Raw genomic sequence first — 24855 nt, forward strand, 5'->3', positions numbered from 1 at the left:
GTGATGCTCAGATTGACCTCAACCGCAGGTAGAAGCTGTCAAAGCACAACAGGATACACCTCGTATCGAGAGCGCGTCTCGTAGCAGTCTCAAGTGTGTCTCTCGCAGACTGGAAATTCAAAATGATCTCTGCACGATTCCAGAAACACAAAAAATGCCATAAGCTTGGGAAAGAAGGGCAAACATGCTCAGAAGCATGCACACAAACCACAACAACAACACAGATGACAGCCAAGAACAGTTTCTGTGGCCGAAATGAGAAGCTTAGCTCTCATGATTAGCGAGAAATTGACCAAATGTGGTCAAGTGTTTGCGTTCTCCTCGAGTAGCAAATCCCCCTCGTCCTTTCTGAATTGAATTGGATGGCATCGGTTGAAAAACCACAGCATGAACCGTAACAACCTCTCCGTTTGGGACATAAGTCACAATGGTGTTTCACTTCCTCCTTCTGGCTGCACCAAGTGAATGGTTTCCACAGGAGCGTCTCAGAGCACAACAAGGCAACGTGTTACATGCAGATTTCGTCGAGTTGTTACAACGAGCTGGTGTCAACAAGCAGCGTCAAGGTTAAAAGTTTAGAAGATTTAGTTTGCACGGAGAGCTGGACAAAAAGCTGGTGGAATGGAGCCCAGGCGAACAGACGGCGAGGCAAAGGTGGAAGTCCAATTTACATCTCAGAGAGGCTGGATGAAAGAAATATCCCAAATCAGACAAGGAATAGCACAGACGAAGCCAGGAATAACACTGATTTCTGAGACACAAACACACACACACACACACAGTTGGTTCATTGGAGGCACTGTTGACGTGCACTCATGTGCTGCCTCTGCACATATTTGCACACAGGACATACTCACTTAATGCGTGTGCCCATGCATTGAACCTGTGAGTGTGTGGACAAAGTGTGACCGTGGTTCAAAGGGGCCTTTTTACTAAGACTGGATTAGCTTCTCCCAAGGCTGCCACTGGAATGTGAGGATCAACAAGTGCGTTGTGGCAGTGCACGTGCAAACACACACACACACACTTCCTGGTGGCTCATATTTACCGTTCTTTCTATTATTATGATTCCTCTCCTCCCTCTGTTGTGGTCATTTTCTCACTAGGAGTATTGTGGAAATAGGCTTTCATGAAAGCAGCTTTATTCCTAATTTACACAAGTGCATGGCTTGGTGTGAATACAAACAAAGACGTGTTGAGATTGAGGCTTTTTCTTTCATGAAGTGTGCAGAGAAAACCCTTAAAATGGTTCTCCACTATTTATACGATGCATGAATTGTAAAACAAGAAGCATCTTGCTATTTTTGCACCACGTAAAGACAAAGAGAAGAGATACATGCTTGCAGTCAATCAATGAATATGTAAACAGGAAGGACGAGGACCTGCAGATTGAGTAACTCCGCCCGTCACAGCTTCACTTCATTAAATACACGTTATTGTCTTCGATGCAATTTGTAAAGTAGAAATTTCCAAATAGCAAATTGCTGGTGTCACTAATTCTGCCTTGAATCCTTTAGGGAAGTGAAAGCTCTGAAAGGCGCAGCCTCTGCCTGAAAGCGGTGTGTCAGTATTTGGATGCATCTGGTTGGAAGGTCAAATTTATGCCGAGTGATGGAAGTCAGCAGCATGTTTCCAAGGCCGGCATCTCCTTTTGTTTTTGTCCTTTACCGTGTCAGAATGACATACACTGTTTCTCTTTTTTGTGGCTGCAGTGATCACGGAATCATTTGTTTATTCCTCAGAACAGGTGGAAAAGAGGGGGAATGTTTCAACAAAAGCATCTGTGTGCAAATAGCTCACCGTGTTGACTGGAAGTTGGATTGTACAAGGTAAATTGTCCAAATTGGGACTTCTTTGTGAGTTCTTTTTCCATGCAATGCTTACTGCACGATAAGCAGTGATGCGTTTCCAATTTATGTTTTGGAAATATTCTTAAAAGCCCGGTATATCTGACGGTTTATTTTCATGACTAATCCAGTGTACTGCTCTTATGAAAACAGCAAAGAGCAGTTCCTGGAAAGTACCAAAAGAATTTGTGTTAATTTAAGAGTCCCTCACCCGTTACCGACGTTCTCCCTTTGAGGCCTGCTTGCAGGGATTTACGTCCCCCTCACCGTTTGTCAAAGTGTCGCAATCCTCCCTCTGTCATCGTGTCTCAGTGCTAAACCTTATTAAATCCCTGGAAGTAGTTTCCCCCCAACACTCTAATCTTAGCAGACCTGGTGAGAAACGGACTTTGTTTGATTGGACTCACGGAGCCGCGCCAGTGGGAAGGCGATAAGTAGTTTGCCGCGTTAATCGGCGTTTTAGAGTCCCGTCGTTACTGCGTTGTTAACACTTTATAGAGTGCTCTTTGCTTGGCACGCACTCGCACACTGCTTGATGGGTTGAAGCGTTTTGGTGCAGGTGCCGTGCTCGCCGCCAGGAGATCAATAATAGACCATCTGACCCGACGGTGACCTGTGGTACGCGCGCACGGAGAGGCTCGCGCGTCCGGTGAGAACAAAGCATTGTGGGGCGGTGACGGGTGTGGCGTGGGCCTCCAGGAAGTCACACTTGGCTAAAACTTCCTGGACTGAAACAAGGTCAATTTTTTTTCATGCCTGATTGGATTATTCCTGGAGGGTTTTCCCTAATCGGGCCGAGGCTGTGTTGTTTGCAAGTGGTTTACATCTCCCCGGGACCGGCCCGGGGGGGGGGGGACTAAATGAATCAAATCAAATCCCTGAACTCCTCTCCCACATCTTACATCCAAGTGAAACCAAAACACATCAGACTGCAAGGAGCTCCGAAGCTCCTCGTTCAAACCTTTCCCGATGCGGACTTAACGGAAACAGATGCGCCGCCCGTGATGTGCGTTTACGAGCACCACGCTCCAACAACGGGCCGTGCAGTTGCTAAGCAATCGGGGGGGGGGGGTGTCTGAAACCTGCCGTGTCTCAGCTCGGTCAAACATACCAGTCCGGTCAGACTCCGCCTCCTCCTACGAGATGCGCCCCCCAGGGATGTGAGAAAAAAAAAGAAAAAAGAAGGGGCCCTTTAAACGTCTTCTTCGTCATAATCATCGTGTGTATTCTAAAGAGCGGACCAGCGGGCTCTAATCCCGCTCTTTAACTACCTCGCAGGATTATCTTTAGCCGGGTACGGAAGGTGGGGGGGGGGTGTTGCCCCTGTGTGGAAAATAAAGAGTCTTACGGAGACTCTGCTCTGATCCCGCTGCGTTAAATGGGTCCGCTGGAGGAAGCACAGGGAGAGGGAAACCAAAGGGAATGTGCTGTACTCGTGTTCTCGCCACTGGGGCCGAAAAAACAAACGCACTATTCCCTAATAGGATCAACGTCTTATCTTGCACACGCTTACGTCCAAGAAATGTGTGTCGAGTCAACGCACTCTTAATCGCTTCTAATAGGTGCGGATGACAATCAGCTAATATGAAACGGTTAAACTGCTTTTGTGTGGAGTTTGCAGTCGATCTAATCTGCGTGTTTTTTCGGACGGCGAGAGTGAACCGCAGCTCCCGTTGGAGGAGGCTACTCTGATCTTAAATGAAATTCAACCAGCAGAGGTGACGTTCGAGCACTCTCTCGAAAGAAAGGTTTCAGAAATGACGGGCTAATGACACCAGTTGCTTGGAGTTAGACAAGTCTGGACTTTATTATTTGCTTTTGGACATTAGGAAACCTTCTTCGGTTGTTTAGTTGCGTTGAAGGCTTTTTTCTCTTCCAGCATCAAGTAGTGAGACAAAGTTGTCTGGGTTGTCTCTTGTGTGGTTGATGTTAATTGGTGTCTTTGTGTGTTTCCATGTAGAGTCCTGCCTTTCGTGAAGTATTTTGACTTTGCAGTGTTTGAAGGGGCGTGGGGTATTGGTATGACTGAGGTAACATAGAGGCCACTTCTCATCTCTCAATCTATTTAACATTCCAGGATCTATGGAGTGGCACATTATTTCTCTGCGAGTGTTTTTTTTGTGTCAAGGCTGTGCTTGTGTGCATGTGTGTTTTTGTGCGTGTGTGGGCGTGTGTGCGAGTGTTTGTGTCCGTTCTCACGGTGCTGACTTAGTACAGCGCTTGGACTGCAAAAGGTATGATGGGAAAGTATTGCTCCTGGGACTACCCGCCCCGCCTTTTGGACTGATTGACAGATAAAGTGCTCACGCACAAACGCACAACGCGCTCTATGGTGTTGAATGTCTTTCTGTGTTAACGGAGGGGCACTGAATTCAACTAGTCTATTCCGCCTCAAACATAATACACATAAACACATACATGATTAACAAGCTTCATTACCTCAGCTGGCTGGTCTGGTGCGAGAGGGGCGGGAGGCCGATTTTGAGATTTGTGTGTGGCTGAATGAGGCTTGATTTGTGTGTCTGTGTGTGTCTACACTACACTGCTGGAGGACATATTGGCCCAGGAGTAAGAACTTTAAACAGAGAGGGGGGGGGAAATAAATGGGGATTTTGAAACACCCTGTACTCAAATGAGAAACTTTGTTATGGAGGAAAGTGCAGAGTGAAGATTCGGGGGCAGTTTGTAGAGAGGAAAAAAAGGTGAAGTTAGCCATTGTTTAGTGGTGCATCCCAAGCAACGTGATGGTTCCCCAACATGCCATGTAAGCAAATAAATGGACCGAGGAAGAATTACTAGCATGTTGGCCACTGATGCGTCCTACTCTACCTGGTTAACCTCATAGTGAACACAACAAGGGTTATAGCGTTGTACTACATCACTACTTGTCATGATGGAAAAGTACTCTTTAGGACGTTCATGACATGTTCGTGTCAAGTTAAGATTTTGAAGGGAATTAAAGGTCGACCTTCACAGTTGAGCTGGGATGTTTCACGTCTACAGAAAAAAACAAAAAACTGTAGAGAAGAGTTCCAACCTAGAGATACACATCATGGCAAATATGTCGCGAAAGTGCGCCAGACAGAAATAGCACTTTTGGCCAGAAGTAGGGGAAAGGGTTAGTAGAGCCTCGGCACAGACTTTAAATGTCTCAAGTTTGTTCTCTCTCAGACACAAAAACACTGTCCTCGTACTTGAGGTTGGAATGCGTAAAGTTTAGTGTCGCAAACAGGAGTATTATGTCTCTGACTTTAACCCCATGTGCAGCTGGATCATTTTTGAAGACCCCTTTGAAGCAATACCACGCACACACACACACACACACACACTACCTCACCTTCTCCTTCTTCTATTAACTGTGGTGTTAATACAATACCTGATTTTCTTCACATTTTGTTTTTATGTGACCATTCTGCGAGGCTCCCAAGTCGCTAAGGGCGAGCCTCATTACTGCTGCGGGCCCTTTATACTAATCTGTCTTTAAAATGTTTGAAGTCGGCCTGATGCTTTAGATGTGCCTGCCAGTAATTAGGGGCAAAGGGGGGGGGGGGGTGGATTATTTGGAGCACACACTCAATGTCGCTCGTTATTGTGACCGAGCCAGGAAGCCTTCATAAAATGCAGAGGCAGAAAAAAAAACTACGTGCGGCGAAAGAGGATACCCACGTATTCTGTGTGATGGTGCCTTACAGCTAGGAAGGTTTAAATGTTCATGTATTTACTGCTAGTCAAAACAAATCAAACCCAAATCCAAAGAGTATGATATTTCAAATGATAGGGCTCATAGCGATTCAAATCAATCAAGCGGCCCATTGTTGGAATAACTAAAATAGTCTTGTTTGTGGAAGGAAATTCCCATAATGTGTGTACCATAACTCATTGACCACCATCGAAATCCCTTTATCCAGACCTGCCGTGAATTATGGGCCTACCTACTTCCCCTCTAAAGTGATCCAAAACGTCTCGGCACGTCTAAAACTCTGCCGTCTTTTCTTTGCACGGGAACACATGGTATGATCATTGCATTTACAACCGCAACATCTGATTCTCCCCCCCTGTAATGCTCCACCTTCATGCCCTCCAATACTGGAGGCTGACCAGCTCACATTTGACAACCAATGAAAAGCCTGATACGGCTGAATGGCTTTTGCATCGGATTATGTAACCTTTTAATGGACAACAGGGAACTTCAACATTTTTAAGGTAATGTCAGGGATAACCCAAAACAGGTGGGGGAGAATATAAATCGTTTCTGTTTGGCACATTTGGATACACAGAGGTACACACACACACACACACATTAGGGTGGTCACTAATTAAAGCAGGTTTGAACCGCAAGGAGGATCCAGGTCAGCGAAAGTGATCTTGTATGTAAAAGAGGAAAGAAAAAAAAGAAGGACAAATGTTGAGTGCATTCCTCTGGACCAGCGTCGTAGCACAGAAAGTCTGCTCAAGGGTCATTTGGAGCGAGCTGCAACGCTAAAGGCAAAGAAAACAAGCCCAAAAGTAGGATGTAACGAATTTTGGAGAGAGATCCTTTAGCGGGTACGCTCGGCACCTCTTCCTGGGCCTCTGGTAGCGTTCCGAGAGTCTCACTACACAAGTCACGTGGTCTACACAAAGCCGGCCAGCGGGATTGAACCGTTACAGATGTGTAGGGTATGTGTTTCGTTTATGGAACCCATCTGTGAATCAGAGACCCTTGTTGCGTCCTTTTTGTGACATTGTTACCTGCATCCTATAGTTGTTGAGACATAAATGTGTACTTTGTGGGACCAGTAGAAGACACAAGTGATAAGATCACAACGGCCCACTCCTTGGCAGTCCGTCGATAAGATGTGTGAATGTTTCAGTGAATATACAAAAACCACCAAAATGTAAAAAGTCAGGGAATGGCCGCAACATAAGAGCTATTTTTATTTGTGCAGTAGTGAGCAGATATCTTCCAATGAAGTACTGGATGACAGATGATGAATGTCCCACTTTAACCGTCCAGTACTGCAACAATGGACTGCTGTGCGTCATACGCTGGTACGGTATAACAGAGGATAAAATACAAACGTGGGCTCACCGTGGAACACATCAGCAGTTCTCATACGTGCTTCCTTCAGGGTCACAACTCATCTGAGCTTGGCGGAATTTCCCCCCGCACTGCTGAAGCCGGTGGATTAAAGGCTTTATGGCCAATTATTCTTTCTTAAAAGAGGATTTGCAGCAATGTTTCAATTTATTGCTGCACGTGGTTTGTAGCCAGCGTGTATTTGCATATATTTCAAGCTGTTTGCTTTCTTGCGCCCTCTCCCATTACACACACACACACACACACACACACACACACTTGTGAAGTCCAGAATCAACAGACTAATGAAAACAGTGTTGTTGATGGGTTGCCACGGCGCTCGGGGGGCCAATAACGGTCACACCGATGTCAATGTGGTATCTTGATCACATGGCGCCGTCAACAAGTCACGAAGGACTCTGATGATCCGGAGAGGACAATCATGTGAGGACGTACATAGTGGTCTTTACGGTCTCCAAATCAGTGTGGCGTGAAACCTAGAAGAAGCCTTTCTCCGTCTCAGTGACGCTATTCACCTTCAATTGTGTTTGATTTACGTGGCGCAGCAACAAAGTGCCCCCGTGCTCGTGTGCGTTCCCAGGTGCGTTGCCATAGCAATATCTCCTCTCACTTCCTGGCCCCTTCTGATTTGCCGCGTATGCGTTGCCGGGGAAACTGACATATTCCTTTGCCCCGCAGCGTTTTGGCGACCATTGTCCCGCTGTCTGAAATAGAACGGAATCCACGAGCTTCGGTGCACTGTGTGTGTGTGTGTGTGTGCGAGCGGCGTTGGTCATCCCAACAGCTCGGTGCCACTACAGTCAGAGGAGAGACTCATCTTTCCAGCACAAGGGATTAAATGCCACCGTAGAAGCCTCCCGTTAACGTTAACATACGCCGCATTCTGTCCTTCAAAGGGCGTTCGGGATTGATTGCAGGATTCGTTTCCGCTAATGCAGAAATTGCATAAATGCGTGGCAAACTAGCACAAAATACCATTTGTTTCGGGGTTGGGATTACCCGATTAGTTCCGCGCAGCCGGTCCGGCAAAGAGAACAGCTACAGAGGGGTTCGACAGTTCTAATAAATACAGAGGCGAAGAAATGATTGCAGTTATGTGAAGGCATAGCAACGGGCTGTATTTTGGAGACAAACAGGAGTCGAGGGATGACGCCGGTAGCCGCGTGGCAGATTTGTCTCTATAGAGGCTGTTCAAACAGTGTGACGTCTCGCTAAACGCCCACGTCACGCCGAGGTGCCGGGTGATGAACGCCTCGGGCCGTACGTCCCGCCGGGCGGTCCAGTAACGCGCGAGCTCGTTAACCTCCGAGGGGGGGAGAATAATATTGAGGAGATGGGCCACAACAATGTCACCCACGTTCGCCACAGCTCATTAACTCGGCTGATGGAGCCAAAACGAAGGTGCTACTTAACGTAATTACAGCAGACCATCATTATCTTAACAGTGAAGTAATGACCGCCCCAATTACGTGACTGCTTTTGGGTGCAGGTTTCTTACTGAGGAGGATGAGAAAAAGAGGAATCTCCAAGGTTTCAAATTGAATGGTGAACTCAAAATGACTTTTCGCCATGGAGATGGAGCTGCTGCGTATTTGTCGGGCTCGAAAGAGGTAAACTTGGCAGTCGACTCGAAAAGCTCAAAGGCCAAAATAAATCCCAAATCTCAGATTTCTGCTCCGTTAAGTGGAGTGATAATATGGAAAAGGGGTTTATATAAAGCCGAAATTGAGTAACTGTCCAAGCACTCTACGTTTCAAATCTGCTTTTATCCTTTTTGTGACGCTGTCTTTTCCCTTCATGAACGTCTTACTTGGAAGAGAGGAGAAGGCTCTATTTTGTGTAGTAGGACATCAAATTGGTCATCTTAACAAACACAAATTGAAAAATGTAAATCATTTAAAAAAAATATATTTCTGGGTCCAGGGATTAAAGAGATTTGGGCATATTTGAAATGTGTGTCAGCTAACAATAACTAGTCTCTTTTCACATTTACAGTATATGGCTGATCCCGTCCTGGGAACAGAGAACCAGCGTTTGCCTTTGCAGGGCAGCTGGAGGGCTTCAGGATGTTTTTCAATCAATGTTTCAATCAAAGTAGCCAAACCAGATTTTTTTTTTTTAAACGTCCAAAGTGAGAGCTGTCACGTCTTATTGATTCTGTGAGTGAGTAAACCAGGGCGGGAGATGGACGGACGGTTGCATCGAAAAGGTCCACCTGAGGTGGTTCAACATACTTTACACCTGATAAGAGACCCAGGTGCAGAGGCAAAACACGCTGGGGGGGGGATTATATCTCCCTGGCCGGAAAGACTTGCAGGTCTGGAAAACCCTGCCTAAGAATGCTGACCCTGTAACCCTGCTGTAGATAAGATGAAGAAGATCCAATGTGCTGATTCCAATGTTTGAAACTAAAAAATGTCCATGTGTAACAGCTCTTTGAACACAACTGATCTGCATTGATAACAATGAGATAGCAAGCCACAAACCACAGTAATGAGACAGAAGAGTAGCTCATCATCTAACCTTTTGAAAGTGCATCCAAACTAGAGGAAAGATATCTGTGATGACACAGAGGTCGGTTTTGGATCGCCTCGGCTCGTTGTTGCCAGAATCCAGCAGCGAAACCAGGGCTCGGTCCGGCCCTTTTTTGCTCCGCTGTCGGCATCCCACGGGTCCCAACTGAAGGTCATCCGTCTCCCCCAGAAAGCCTGCTGGGCAGAACCAGCTCCACCGAGGGGGGGGGGGGGGGCTTTTTTTCGATTTCCCAAACTGTTGCCTTTGCTTCCGCAGCGTGTGCCAGGTCAAGCGGCGGGGAAGAAGGCTTTCCTCGGCCGGCGATAACGTATTGCATGCACACCAACAGCCGGGGTTGAAGGGCATACTCTATCCACATTTTGTTTTTTTTACTCCCGCGACTGGAGGACGGCTCCGTCGCTTTGCTTGAGAGGGTCGAAAAATACGGTCGATGGAGGCCGAATGCTGCAAGGAAGAGACACGTGAAGTCGACAAGTGTTTCTCAGAGAAGGCTATTTATAAGACCTGAAGAATAAACACCTGGGGGCAATGTGACATACAAAGGGTTCGTCCCTGCTTACAGCAGCACAAAAAGAAGATCACATATAGACACAGACACATTAAAGTGCTCTTGTAAGCCCTCGGTCTAGATAAGGCATGAAATGAATTGCAGCGGTCTGTCCTTTCCTTCTCTTCGCCTTCCTTCTTAACCTCCTCCTCTCTCCCTGACCTCTCTTCTCCGTAGACACGGAGGAATGCATGACCACAGATTTCAGATGACAAATGTTCCTCAGAGCCAAAAGCTCTCCCTGGGTCTGCGGCGATTCCCTACGATTGACTTTGACTCAAGTCCACCTCGATCACGGGTTAAAGCCCAAAGCTGCAGCGCAGAGCTCTCCGGGGGATGAAAAACGAGCCGCTGCTTTCTATACGCTGTGAGCCTCATATCAGCCTCCCCTCCTCCTCCACATATGCATTCTCAACGACGGTTACGTGAGTGGAAAGCGCACTGTAAATCCATCAGCGAGGCCATTTCTTGTCCTCACTTGCTCCTTTTTTTTGTTTTCCTTCCATCTTCGTCTGCATACTTTGACTTTATACATTAGGGTCGGCTCGCGTACCAACGTCGTGAAAAAAAGGACGTCCCGCACACAGGTCCCACGCGTTTGATCTGTATATTTTTGGTGGTACTGCATGCCTTCTAAAATGATCCGCTCTCAAACTCCTAATCTGTGAGAATCACATGAAAAAAGAAAGAAAAATTCCTTTTTTTATTACTCAAAGAATTCGGAGGCCAAGGGTTTACTCAGTTTCACATGCAACCGAGTCCAGGGAGCCTTAAAGTACAACTTAATAAACTTATCTAAAGTTATATTAATAGTTTTCTTTTGCAAGGAAACCTTTTTCCAGATAAAAAAAAAAAAAGACAGTTGGGTGGGGTCCATCAAGTGACTTCCATTCATGGGCTTTATATCCGCATAGGCTAATCTTTGTGTTCACCTCCCCCTCTCCCTCCCAGGGTGACTTCACCTGGAGCAGCCTGTCGGGGCGGAGCGTGCGCCTGTCGCCGGTCGCCATCCAGAACCTGTCGGAGCTGGAGAGGGCCAGGCTGCAGGAAGTAGCCTACACCCGGCTGCACCAGGACTACGACCTGGGGTGTCAGATCACCATGCCAAAAGGTGGGAGAATGGGCGGGGGGGGGGTCGAGCACAGAGCACATTTGCATATCAGTTGCTTTTCCCGCATTCCTCAGATAGCAGCATTTACCCGAGACGCTGACATCTTTTGCAACTGGTGACTCTCTCCTCATGCCCCCCTTTGCGACTCCCTTTCCGAGTGCTGTCACCACGCTTGTAGCCTCGATTCAAAGTTGTTGGTCCAAAATCTAAACCGCTCCATTATGGGTGTGAGTAAGTGAATAAGGGTAGGAAAATGACAAAATTAGACAAAATTAGTGCAGATATTGCAGGCATGGGTAGTGCACAGACACGGGTTGGGTCTGTGGTTTGTTTCCCACTGGGCCCGCCCATGCTAAAAATGTCTAAATGAATCCCAGTTTAAGGAAAAGAAAACAAATATATATTCTGGTTCTGTACACGAGCAGTCAGACGACCCGCCTCGGAGTTTGCTGGTTCCAATACTACCAGTGCATCGCCATGTAAATTATAAATAACCAGGAAATTTCATCTTGTACTCACTATTATGCCACAGATACTATGGATCGCCCAAAATGCAACTACATAGCATCTGTGTTAGCATTATTTTTCCTGGTAAACTCTCATATCTTCGCTCCCACTTTTGTAACAGGCTTCCTGTTCAAAAAATGAGGTCTTAAGCCAAAAGATGACCTCATCCGCCTTATTGTCTCAGACTTTAGAGAGCTCCCTCCAGAGACACAGCGCGCACTATTCCACTGTTTTCACAGGTTGAGCCGATTAGTAAATTGACCTTCATGCAAAATGATCAAACCCTCAGGTTAGCCAGACTCATTTGGAAGAGAAATCCTGCTGTACACGTGGGACTAAAGGAGTCGGTGCCCAAATGTGTTCCGTGCAAACATGTCTTTGTGTGCTCACTTATGGTTTTCGCACACAAGGATTCGGTTTCAGGGGCTCCTGCAACCTGCTTTTTGCCACTCCAATTCATTTATTTGATTTTTAGAGGTCCGCGAAGGTAAAATTGCCCAATTAGTCAGAGTAGTTGATGAAAGCCGAGAAGAAAACAAAACAAAAACACGCTGTACATTCCTGTCCAACTCATGGCCCTCTATATCGCTCTCCGAGCCCTGGGGGAGGGGGGGTCCTGACCCTGAGGTTTGGATCCAGCGTTTACTACCAAACCAACACTTGTTTCTTTTGTTCTTATATCAAGACCTCAGCTATTATTTTGGTGTGCAGCGTACCCCCCCCCCCCCCCCCTACTGTACATGAGCGACGTGGCCGCCGTAGCAGCAGTATAGTGCAGCCGGTGGATTAACCAGAGCCTCACATTCCAGCTGAAGGTTAAACCTCTCCCCACCATGATTTAATGCGCACTTGTCTGTGTTGCTTATGAATTCCAGAGAGCCTAACAGCGGCCATGTGCTAGCGAGGGGAATATCTCAGCTCGTGTGTAAGAAGTTCCTCGTGCGTGTGCTACTTCGGCGCCGCTCGAGCGGGCCTTTTCGGCCCTGCTGTTTCTCATCTTCTTACCCGGTGCCAGGGGTCGTGCTTCTAGTGTTCCTTAAAGAACAAAGACAGCGAGGGAGGGGCCGCACGCCCACTGACAGCGCAAAGAAGCCACGGTCCAGGGTTTGGGAGCCATCCGTCAAATTTTCAAACCATTTCCTCTCTCTCCATTACCAACATCTGCTTCCCTCTCATTTAGCTCACCGTTCCGCACCTTGTTTTTTCTCCCCGTGTCCCTCTGGCTTCTCAAAAGTTTCACGTACGTTTCTCATATATCCCCACCGCGTCAATGAGTTGATTATCAACGGGTGTGTGCCCATGGTCCATTGTGTCAAAGATGGCAAGAAACAACATCAGCAACGACCAACCAGCCAGTGACCGACTGACGGCATGAAACATGACATCCGAGCGCACATAAAGGAGACTTCAAGGCGGCGTTTCCCCGGACATTAATCAGCGAGCGGAGGAGTCATTCATCATGTTGACGGCTGACTAGTGGCTTCCCTCCTTTGTAAAGCACTGACGTACACAAACAGAAACGTGCGAGACGTTGCAGCTTGTTATTTCCAAAAAGCAAGAGGAGTCCTCGCGCGTATTAGCGTGCGCACATAACCAATATGAGTGATTTAATATGTTTTTTCCTGCTCGCTAAGACCATAGCTGAACCTGTCTGACATTTCAATTAAATGGATTTGAGTTCACAGACAGCTTTTTCCCCCTGTGGCTAATTTATGTCTGCATTCCCGACAAAAGCTTGTTAGATAATAATAAGCGATAGAAGATACAGCCGATATGGAAACCATTTGTTTCGGAATGATTTATTTTCTTGTTTTGTTTTTTGTTTTTTTTTCCCGCACGCAGACGGACAGAAGAGGAAAAAGTCGCTGAGGAGGAAGTTGGACTCGCTATCAAAAGAGAAGAGCAAAGATAAAGGTACGCCAGGTTCTCCTCACCCTTCAGGTGAATAGTGGGGTTATAAAAACAGGCGTTCTGTTTACCGGGCTTTGACAGTTTATTTTTAGCTTAAGTGGAGGGACTCCTTGTAAGGGGACCGGCTCTGAGAAGCAGCCACTCCGCGGCACTAAGCGAAGCATATTTGGCAAGAGAGAGAGAATCCCAGTCAAAAAGGAGGCCAGCTGCAGAGGAGCCGAAGGAATTGGCCTTTTCTTGGGCTGATCCCGGGTCTGGTTTGCAACAAATACATGTGGAGATGTCAGAAACTAAATCACTCTAGTAATTAGCAATATTTATCACAGTTAGTGAAAAATGCACACGCATGGGCCAATCAGAGCCCGCTATTCTATCTGGCAACCTAAGCAACTTTGACTTAACGACGGGGCAAACTTACTTACATGTTGGTTGTTGTTACACTTCCACTGGGGAGGCCGAGTGTAGGTGGGTCACCTGGCTCCACCCCCCTGCCCCCTCCTCTGCAGGTAAATTGATTCTAAGTTTAAAATGCCCCCATGCTCTCTGAATACAAAGCCCTGCATTGCTCTTTGAAGCAGGCGAACCCTTTTTCTCTGCGGCACACAGAGAGAAAGAAGCATTTGGGCTCCTTTGATGCCGCCACAGTCAACAGAAAGGGAGCTTCTTTACCTCAGAGACGAACCAATTGTCAAAGTTAAGATTTACAAACTGCTCTGTAAAACACATACGTGGCAACTGTATTGGTAAAGTAGCATTTATATTTGTTCGAACTTTCCGCATGGACACATCCAAATGCACTGTGTGGACATATGAGAATTATTGAAAAAGAAAAGAGTAATGAAAAACAGGATTGATGCTGTGGGCCTGGAAAATGCCAATTTATAAAAAATCTGACATGTGGTCTGGCTGTGGATGCACCGTGTAGAGCTTTGCATTACGCAAGAAAAGCACTGTACCGCTTTGAGGCTGCACGGCAAATTCATTGTGTCACAGGGTTAGTGGTCATGTTGCTCATGAACACAGCCCTCCACTTGTGGTTGTGGAATTCATCTCGCTTTCTCTCCCTCTGTTTCCCTCCTAACACACACACACACACCTACTGAACAGCTGGACTGCTTTTTCTCAGCCGCTGAGATTCTGTATAATTCAAAGTATAGCATGTGATTGGCCTGCCATGAAGTCGTTTCTCCGCAGCATGTCTTCCAAGTGCTCGTGTCCCTCAGCAGTTCAGCTCCCAAGTTAATTGCGGCGGTTTTGCTTCGCCAGACTTTTGTTTAAACTCTATTTAAGAATGCGTCCGGCACAACTCCTCGCCAAAACAAACCGCGTTTGTGCCTCTCGTCATGCCCCAAAATGAGCGGTAATGGAAGGACAGGAGTAGGATTTGCGCGCACGTGTGTGTCGGCGCGAAGCGGCTTCCGTGGAGAGCGCGGTCGGTTGTGGATGCGAGGGATCGCGGTTATTTTGGTTAAAGGCCCCAGAATTAGTGTTCTGTCATAGTGATGTTATCCAACTTTCTTCAACGTCCTTTCTTTATTTTGGAAAGCAGACGCACTGTGGTGCTGCACTAGTTTTAACCCACGTAGTGAAGTAATATGTAGATGGATGTTTGATGTAAATGTTATTCCTTCCGAGAGCTATTTCTGGACATTTCTGACGTAGTTCCCTTTTTTTTCTTTTGTCCTTCTTGCAGCAAACTAATGCAGTGTTCTTTATTTTCTTGTCCCCTTCGTTTCCTTCCTTTTTTTTCCACCCCACCCATCAGAATGCATACCCCAAGCCTTCAGCATAGGGCTACCCCAGGTCATCGCCAATGACAGAACACACAGGCAGCGTCAGGACGGCTACCGCCAAGACCCGCCGCAGCGCGAGGAGCACAAGGACTCATCCGACCTCGTTTCGTCCATCCTACAGGTCTGTCACTCCGTCCTCCATGTTGTACGGATCAATATCTTAAAACCCTATAGCGGATGACATGTCGTACTGCCCAAAGGGGAAGCCAAACCTAACCCCTTTTGGATCGCCTGTCCCGCAGTTTGCCACCAAGCGGCCGTCCAACAAGGAGCTGTCCAGCAGTAACTCCTCTCTGAGCTCCACGTCGGAGACCGCCAACGAATCCACGTCGCCCAACACGCCCGAGGCCGCGCCCCGAGCACGCAGGAGGGTGAGACGCAACTAACTCCACCCCGAGTGTGAGTCGCGTGTTTCATCCCGCTTTTTTCACGAAAAGCCCTGGCCTGAACGAAAGGTGCGTGATTTAAACCCCCCAGGGAGCCATGTCGGTGGACTCCATCACGGACCTGGACGACAACCAGTCGCGCCTGCTCGAGGCCCTGCAGCTCTCCCTGCCGGCCGAAACGCCCAACAAAAAGGAGAAGCACCGGGACAAGCGGCTGAGCCTCAACCCCATCTACCGCCAGGTGCCCCGAGTGGTCGACAGCTGCTGTCAGCACATCGAGAAATACGGTGAGGGGCCGACCCACGCCAAGGCCAAGGCGCCGGTCGAACCGCGGCGGGCGCTGTTGCTTCCTGCTTCATTTTTTTGAAGCATTTTTTTCCTTCTCCCCTCAGGTCTGCAGACTGTTGGGATCTTTCGAGTGGGAAGCTCCAAGAAGAGAGTCCGACAGGTGAGCTATTCTAGTTGCTCCTGGATCTTTCTTTACCTCTATCAGCTTTTAGTAAATACACACCAGACAAAAACCTGAATCGGTGTGGGTAGAATCACTCCTACATTATCTCTATGGACATTGATCGTTCCATTGAGAGGAAAAAAGGTCGATGAGGCAAAGGATAATTATTCAATGTCTCTTGATTTCAATGAGTCAACAATTCCTTCAATTTAATCACCACGTCCCTTTGAAATAGATGTACACAATTCCAAAGAGGATGCAATAAACATGATAGTAAAACGTTAACTATGGTTAGATGGAGCACTATAAACTCACTAAATGAAACAGTGTGTATTACGTCTGACATGTGTAAACAGCCATTTTGCGTTGATACAATCCGACGTCGACACCCGTGCATCGAGCGCCATCGCCGGCCTGTTGTGAAATTAAAAGCGCACTTTGCTTCATTTCCGGTGAGCGCGACAGCGGGTACGCCAGCGCCGAGCGGGTGACCCCCGATACATATCCATCATCGTGGCCCGAGAACAAAATCCGCGGGGGGGAGTCGTCCAAAAGTCAGATCCGAGATTAGGATGCTTTCTCGCACAACTAGTTTGGGGTCTACCAGGTCACTTGGAGGACCGACAGGAAATGAATGCGCGTGGGGGCGTGCACTGCCGGGACCATAGCGAGCATTGTTGTGTGCGGAGGATGTTTCTAAATCCCCTTCTTCCTCCCTTTCAACCCGGCGTGTCTCGAACCGCAGCTACGCGAGGAGTTTGACCGCGGCATCGACGTCCAGCTGGACGAGGACTACAGCGTGCACGACGTGGCTGCTCTGCTGAAGGAGTTCCTCAGGGACATGCCCGACCCTCTGCTCACCAAGGAGCTCTACACAGCCTTCATCAACACCACATGTGAGCTTCACCCCCCCCCCCGCCAAACCCCTCCATTTTTCCACATGACCTCTGTTCCTCTTTTTCCCCCCCCCCATCTTTCCTTCTGTTCTCCTTTTTCAAACCATGAAACTCTAATTCTGTGTTGCAGTGTTCCGTGACCCGGACGAGCAGCACGCTGTCACTCAGCTGCTGGTCTACCTGCTCCCAGCATGCAACAGTGACACACTCCACCGCCTCCTGGAGTTTCTGTCCACTGTTGCTGACCACGCCCACGACCGGCAGGACAAGGACAGACAGGAGGTGAGTGCAGGTTCGGTTATGAAGAGGGCATGTAGCTCATCTCCCCTGAGGTTGGGAGTGGGGAGGGAGGAAACTGGGAGAGGTGTTTAAAGCCTTGATGGGCTTGTAACTTTAGATGCTAATTGTGTCACAGGATGCGCGCATCACCCCACCCTGTTACGAACCAATTCGGCTGCCGAACGCTCACTTTTAGCCCAAACCATCCCCATGTGCCACTCTTCCTCCATCTGTAGCTCAAAGTGACAAGCGACGAGAGAGACGAAACATTAGAGGGAGAGGTGAGGAAACCAAAAGGGGTACAGAGAAGGTCTCAGAGGGCCGTGTCATCACGGCAGTGAGATGTCACACCTGCGGTACCTATTTAGCTCCTGCAGCCTCAGAGCGTTTGGAGACCTGCAGTTTGGTGGCTTCGGGGACCTTATTTGACCCAATTACTGCAATTTGTCTCTCCGACGACAGGTCACGGGGAACAAGATGACGTCTCTGAACCTGGCCACCATCTTTGGCCCCAACCTGCTGCACAAGCAGAAGAGCTCGGACAAGGAGTTCAGCGTCCAGAGCTCGGCCCGAGCCGAGGAGAGCACGGCCGTCATCGCTGTGCTGCAGAGGATGATCGCCAGCTACCAAACACTCTTCGTGGTCAGTCATTCGAGCACTTCTCTTGACACCCTGCCCCCACTTCCTGATTTCATTCAACACACACACACACAAACACACACACACACACATAAGCCCTCTGGGCTTAGCAACAACATTTGTGACCGGGTTAATGAAAACCTCTTCAGGGAGAGAATCAAGACACAGAACCAATAAAGGAAATGAAACAAGTCATAGCTGAATTCTTGTGAGTGGTTGTAAGGACAAATAAAGAGTCAACAATAAGATTAAGAATATATTCTTTCTGGAAATGAAAGCAGAAAATTCAGGCTTGACAGTTTTCTTGAAAAAAAGCAGAGCATTTCAGGTCCGAAACCTTAAACCCTAATGTTTTGTAATGTGCCACTGCATTCCTGCAGTGAGCCAACGGAGGGCCAATAGTGAATTGGAAGAGCTGCTCAGTCTGAGTAAAAACACCTCAGGTCCTGTGGCATCGGAGAGTTGTTTATTGTTACTCGCTTATGTCTTTTCATGATTGGCTTGGAAACAAATGCGGAATAGATTTGTGTCGGATGGCGGCGTGTTGACATTGAAGTACGCGGGACGGGAAAGAAATCGGTGGTGGCTGTTAGGGGCATAACTGTGTTATAAGTGTCCACATCTGGTTTTAGGTGCCTCCTGATCTCCAGAACGAGGTTTTGATGAACCTGTTGGAGACGGATCCAGACGTGGTCGACTACCTTCTGAGAAGAAAAGCCTCACAGTGAGTTCCACGTACACACACACACACACAGGTGTACACACGCATGCGCTCCGCCTCCCTTCAATCTCCTGCAATGAACCTCAGGAGTCCCGACCTGTTGCAGTCAGAGGAGTCCTTCTCCCTCGGCGAGCGGCGCTCCTCCAGCGACTCCAACAAGGTGTCCAGCGGCGAGGTGTCGCCCTACGACAACAACTCCCCGGTCCTGAGCGAGCGGAGGGGCGGGGAACCGGGGAGCCCGGGCGGCGAGTCGCTCTTCTGCGTCCCGGAGCAGTACGCCCTGGTGGGGCAGGTGGCCGGCTGGAGCAGAGAGCCCGGCGCCGACACGTGGGGAAGCAAAGGTGACTGAATCCCAGTGGGGGAGGACTCGCTTCTTCGTTATCTGACCCCACTTTCTTTCTTTTTGATAGACCTGCAAAGTCAGAGGGCCTTTGTCCGCTGTGCAACAGGAGTTTGACCTCTCTTTTTTTCTGCCCTCAGACGCTATATCAGAAGAGCACGCTAACATTTGGGGAACGTGGCACACGACGCTTAAACCGACACATAAGGACCACGGATACACAGGTAGACATCTTCAGCCCGAGGGTCGCTTTAAGGGGCGCAAAACAGACAAAACCAAGACAGAACAATTTCCAATATGATCAAATATAATAATGCTTCACACTGTTCAAAACAGTCTTGAAAACACTACAAAACTCATCTCTGACAAGTTAGTAAATATGTTATGCAGATGAGTCAAAAGCTAGAAGCTCTAGTGTGATTACACTTTTTAGCAGAGGCTAAAAAAGAGCTGATGAGGTGAAGTTAACGGTGAAAAGTTGGAGCTTCTTTAGCTTTGGTACTTGAACAAAAACTGCAGATGATTAAAAACCTGAGTGCTGCTTTGTTTTTATTTTGGTTGTCGTTTGGAGCAACTGGATCCGACGTGTGATACCGGGTGAATGCGTTCGGCTGATTGACTTGTGAGGGCACAATCGGCGCTTTTTTGCAGTTTAGTGCAACACTGGCGGAATAAAAACCTACACTTCCATGTTTTAAATACCTTCTATTCCGTTCAAATTTGAGTGTTAAGGTGAATTCACCGTACCCTACCAACACAGTTTACATTCCAAGTTCTTACATTACATTACAAGGTCGAGAGGTTTGTCATTCGCCATTTGAAGCTTTTTCCTTTTACATTTCTTTGAGCACAAACTAGTGACGCATGCCTCCCTTGTTATTCACCAAACTATAATTAAATCTGCTGATGGCGTGAATGTTCTGCTTCCAGGTTCCCATGGCAACGTGTCAGAGGGAAGCTCTCGCAGCTCGCAGGAAGGTCTCGACGGACTCCATGGCGACGGGCGGCAGCAAGCAACGCTGCGGCGAACAGAGACGGCACCCGGCGTGGGCGAGTGCCGGCCCCACCCCCCGGTCGCCAGAGCGTGCACCGCCCCCCACGTGGAGCCGGGGCCGCTCGACGCCGACCCCCGTGCGGCGTCGCACCTCAACAGCGGCAGGGGGCTCCACCGAGCGAGCGGACACGCGCCACTTAACCCGCCCGCCAGTCCCCAAGGCGGGGGGACCGGCGGCGGCAGCCGCTCGCCGCCCCCTTACGAGGCTCGCCGCCGCGCGGCCAGTTCGCACAGTTCACCTCAGCCGGCCCAGCGGCCCCCTCCGCAGCACGCAGGGCCTCAGGCCTCGGTGGCGGAGAGCCCGATGGCGCCCCAGAGCCCCGAGTGGCAGGACTGGCAGAGGGACCGCTGGCAGATCTGGCAGCTGCTGTCCTCGGACAGTGCTGACGCGCTGCCCGAGACGCTGGTGTGACCTCTAACTCGCGGACTTGATCTCAGCAGAGATTACCATGGCGGGACCCTCCCTCCCATTTCATCCTTTTTCCCGCCACGCCTCCGTGCTTCGCCCCGCACCCCCGGCGCCGTGGCGTTGTCGTTTACGTGTGCAGCTGCTGCCTTATACAGACTTTTACATCCAAGAGCCACTAGTATTTCTTGTTTTTATGGATGCTGCCTCTGTTCCTTCTTTGCCCGTTGTGTTGCGATTTGATGGCCGCCAAATATACCTCAAAAGAACTCTGTTCTCAACGCCTCAGACTGTCACCACGCCCTTATTTTCTATTCACAGCAACTTCAGTCTTCATATCTCCATAGAGAAGCATTTGTTTCTTTAGTTTGTTATATTTTCCATTTATAATCTTTAAAACTTTCTTTCATCGACACTAACACGTACCCATTAGTAAGCGCTGCTATGTGTAGAATGTCTGTGTTTGTACTGGTGTCGCAGTTCAGCCACTCCCGTCCAAAAGATCAAATGTTGGATTACTTTAGCGCCAGATAACATTCTGAACACGCATACACACATGTGTGTAAATTTGCCAATCTGCCAAGAGTAAATGCCCTTCAACTGACAATCAAAATGCTGGTGTTTTCAGACGGCTGAATTGTCTTTTGTAATATTGAATGTAGAATATTTCACTTTGGGCAGAAATGTTTCAACCTAATTGTAAAGTACTTGGCTGTATGTTTGCTTTAATGTGCTTTTGCCACAAGCTGCACTGCAGGTACATTGTGCCAAAATTGTGCCAAAGTCTCTTATTTTCAGGATATTTATCATACAGTTGTCATTTCATACAATTGTTCATTTGGGGAAAAAAAAGAAAAAACCTTCAGTGGAAGAGTCACGAAGGCTCATTTTTTAAGACAGTATTTTGAACTATTTTTGAGTGAAAATGAAGAGAAGCCCTTTTAGTTATTGTTTACTACAATGTAGTGTATAAAGAAGAACCAATGTTAGGTCATTTGCCAAATAGTCATTTTAAATAAATCCTTTCTGAAAGGCCAGGAGTACGAAAGAATTTAGAGAATCTGAAACTTTCAGGTGTCTAAATGCATCTTCTATCGAGTAATACAATGTTTTATCAAAAAATGCAACTCTACAGAAAACTCCGTCCATCTGAGCCCTGTTCCTCATACGTGGTTCAACTAAGTCGATCAAATGTGCCATTATCCAGCTCAAATTAACGTGATGATTGATGTCAGGCTCTCGGTTGCTCAAAGGCTGATCCGGGCTCAAACTGTCTGGTTAGTTTGAACCAGATGTCATCAGGACAAATCGCACGTCACCGAAATCAGGATTTTTTAACAGTCCAGCGGCAAATAAACTCAAAGGAAGAGTGTCCTTTTTCTCCGCTGACGAGCAGGAGATGATCATGAACAAATATAAGGAGATAATGTGTATTTCAATCATTTCTGTCGGATGAATTGAAAGTATTGTGCATTGTTTATAACAATAAGTATAAAAAGCCCAAAGAGTCTAATTGATACGAATGAATAGTTATGAGTATACATGTACTGTATCATCTTGTGTATCATATGTATGTGTGTGTGAATCCGTGTCTGGGCCAATCAGTATATATCTATTGTTCATAATCAGACATTTGATCAATTGAAGCAGTGCAATGTGGAACATCCAGCGCCAAATAAACAAACAAAACTTTACGAAAAGCACGACATGCAGCGGCTTTCCAGATGTTCTCGGCATCGCAGCACTGTACAAACATCAAGTGTGTGTGACATGAGAGTGTGTGAGACTGGATTCACCACGTGACGTAACGAGAAGATCTTGTTGTAATGACGTGATTCCTCGTCTTCAGCATCGACGGCGCTCGGACCGGACGTCGTCGTGATGTCTTAACGGGTCTTTGTGATCTCGGCGAACTCCCCTATAAAGCGCTGAACTGATATCGCTCCTTCGTCGACGAGGAAGGAGTGGATGACTGATCCAGCTGGTTCAAATGAACCGGCGCCGGAGCGAGCTTTTCGATGTGTCGCTATGGCGATTTAGCCAAACCCGCTTCGGGGGAACCGAAAAAGCCTGATCCACGTCATCTCATCCTGAAAAGGATCTGGCTAACTCACTCAGCCACGTACGAGGAACGGGGCCCTGGTTTTCACGGATTCAGAAGTATTTCAACGTATTATTTGACCTACATGTGGTCACAAACTACATTTCCCCAAATCAGTGTAAATACTTTGGGTTAATAAGCAATGTGATGTCAACAGTACGACATGCACATGAAGGGCTCTCTGACTGATCGGTCTACGCTCTCATTCTGGACTGAATGTTTTAGCCTGTCTCAAAAAAATTCTAAAAGATTTAATGACTCTGCAGTGGTCCAACTAGTTTGCTAATAAAAACAAGACAAAGTTTCTCTTCTCCACTGCAATTCTAGTATTGTTGCCAAATCAAACCGTATTTCAACACACCCGACCAGTCCAAATCCTCTCAAATGTCAGTCAAGTGGGTATTTGCTGGACAAATATTTCACGTTTTCTCAAGCTCTGGTGTAATATTTGCAGCCACGTCAGCATTGTGTGGAGCTTGATGGCTTTGCAATGCGGTCACTGGCGCGAGAGCTTCGCGCGCGTGCAAAGAGTGGAAGGATCGTGGCAAGGCTTTCGGCGCCACCTAGTGTCGGTCCCCGCGTGCTAGCACCGTTTCCATGGGATCCCTCTGAATAAAAGCACCTTCTGTAAATCTGGGTGGGGAAAAAAACTTGCTGCAGTTCTCTCTCTTAAAAATGGTCTCTCCGTGCATTGCTCAAGGTTCATATTTTTTTTGTGAATTTGTTTGTATTACTTACTGTTTTTGGTTGTGTGTTGTAATATATAAATTCAGTGTAACAATTTTTATTCAAGGAGTAAAAAAGAAATAATCCCAACTGTGCTAGCTTGACCATGAAACTAAGAGAAATTTAGTGCGATGGTGTTTTATTGTGGATATTTTCGGTGGTATTTACTGGGTCCAAGTTGTAATGGAATGTCTGGTAATTGCTTTTGTACCGCGTGTCACCTTCATTATGCTACAATGAAATTAAATATGATAAAGTTTACACAAGCTGTTGAAGTCAATACTTTGGGAAAAATGATGTCAACCGATACATCCTTTCATATTCTTATTGTACAGGGTGTAATATGCAACGCTGCATTTTGCAATTTAAAACGCCGTCTGGAAGGCTTGTTAGGGTCAGGGACAAATGCAGTGTCCCCCTGAGGGCTGTGTGAGAGAAGTATGTGATTCTCAGCCCTAAGCCCAGACAGCAAGGCCTCTACCCAAAGCTGCAAGGACAAATGGAAAAAAGACTAAAAAAACACTTGGACGGAAATGTCAAAGTGAGCGTCACCTCCGAAGATCCCGACGGCGAGCACGAAGCCCTTTATTACAACTGAAAAACACAGAAAGCCACTGAACAGAACAGTGGGGAAAATGTCAAGATTGTCAGATGAGTCGTCTCCACAAATAGAAGCACATGCAGGTCTCGGGGAGCAAAAGCAAGTCATCAAAAGGGACGCTGCGTGCCAATTAACACAACGCTGTAACATGTTGTACAAGAGTGGATCACTTGACGTGGGCGTCGCCGGGGACGTGGAGAAATGATGTCAGATGCTGAGCTAGTCCTGTAAATGATGTGTGGATCTAAACAAAGTCTCTTTTTTTCATTTGCATTGATCAAATGTGTGTAGGAATATTTTTTGCAGTGTGACTTCCTAGTTAAACCACTAGAGGTCAGTGACGAGCCTCGGATCGTTCTTTGAAGCAGACACGGGGCTTGAGATCAAGGCTTACGTTGATGCCTTTGAGATCTCCCAACTCACAACTGGTTAAGAATGATGATCAAAACAAAACAGACTTATGTGAACGATAAATGCATGTACGTCTAGAACAAAAGGTTTGGCGAAGCAGAGATAGAAGAAAAAAAAATAAAATAAAAAGAGGAAGATTAAAAAGACTCCGTAGCTTCTGGCTTCAATCCCCCTCGGCTCTGCCTGATAGCATATTAAATCACCTTACAGACCCCCCCCAGAGTAGTGGAATTAGCTGCTAGCAGACCCGAAAGACACACCGGGATATGTAATTGATGAGCTTCTGGGCGTCCAACTCTTGATGGTAGTGAGACCGGCAGAACTGATAATTGAAATGGAGATAATGAGCGGTATGAACACTTGCTTTCTGCTGGACTGGGGTTGGTGGGGGCCGCGGGGTGGGGGGGTAACGAGAACAAAGTCCATTTAGCCGTTCCTCTCCCCGAACTGGATAAAACTTTAGAAAGTGATTTGAATCTTGTCTTTGATCACGCGATGGGATTCACACAGGAA

The 24855-nt window shown here is 47.5% G+C and overlaps 1 protein-coding gene across 3 annotated transcripts in view; it reads left to right on the forward strand.

Moving 5' to 3' along the window:
- Window positions 1-23591, forward strand: part of LOC119213366 (rho GTPase-activating protein 6-like) — a 44439-nt gene extending 20848 nt beyond the window's left edge. For all 3 annotated transcript variants that reach the window (XM_037464612.2, XM_037464620.2, XM_037464629.2), the window contains exons 2-14: window positions 10961-11120; window positions 13470-13541; window positions 15304-15452; window positions 15574-15702; window positions 15809-16004; window positions 16110-16165; window positions 16914-17064; window positions 17195-17346; window positions 17806-17985; window positions 18615-18706; window positions 18791-19044; window positions 19184-19267; window positions 19974-23591. In XM_037464612.2, coding sequence (XP_037320509.2) covers window positions 10961-11120; window positions 13470-13541; window positions 15304-15452; window positions 15574-15702; window positions 15809-16004; window positions 16110-16165; window positions 16914-17064; window positions 17195-17346; window positions 17806-17985; window positions 18615-18706; window positions 18791-19044; window positions 19184-19267; window positions 19974-20509 — 2211 coding nt within the window. In that variant the 3' untranslated portion in view covers window positions 20510-23591. The remainder of the gene's footprint in view (window positions 1-10960; window positions 11121-13469; window positions 13542-15303; window positions 15453-15573; window positions 15703-15808; window positions 16005-16109; window positions 16166-16913; window positions 17065-17194; window positions 17347-17805; window positions 17986-18614; window positions 18707-18790; window positions 19045-19183; window positions 19268-19973) is intronic.
- The last annotated feature ends 1264 nt before the right edge of the window (window positions 23592-24855 follow it).

Source organism: Pungitius pungitius, chromosome 3, assembly GCF_949316345.1.
Source record: "Pungitius pungitius chromosome 3, fPunPun2.1, whole genome shotgun sequence".
Taxonomy (NCBI): domain Eukaryota; kingdom Metazoa; phylum Chordata; class Actinopteri; order Perciformes; family Gasterosteidae; genus Pungitius; species Pungitius pungitius.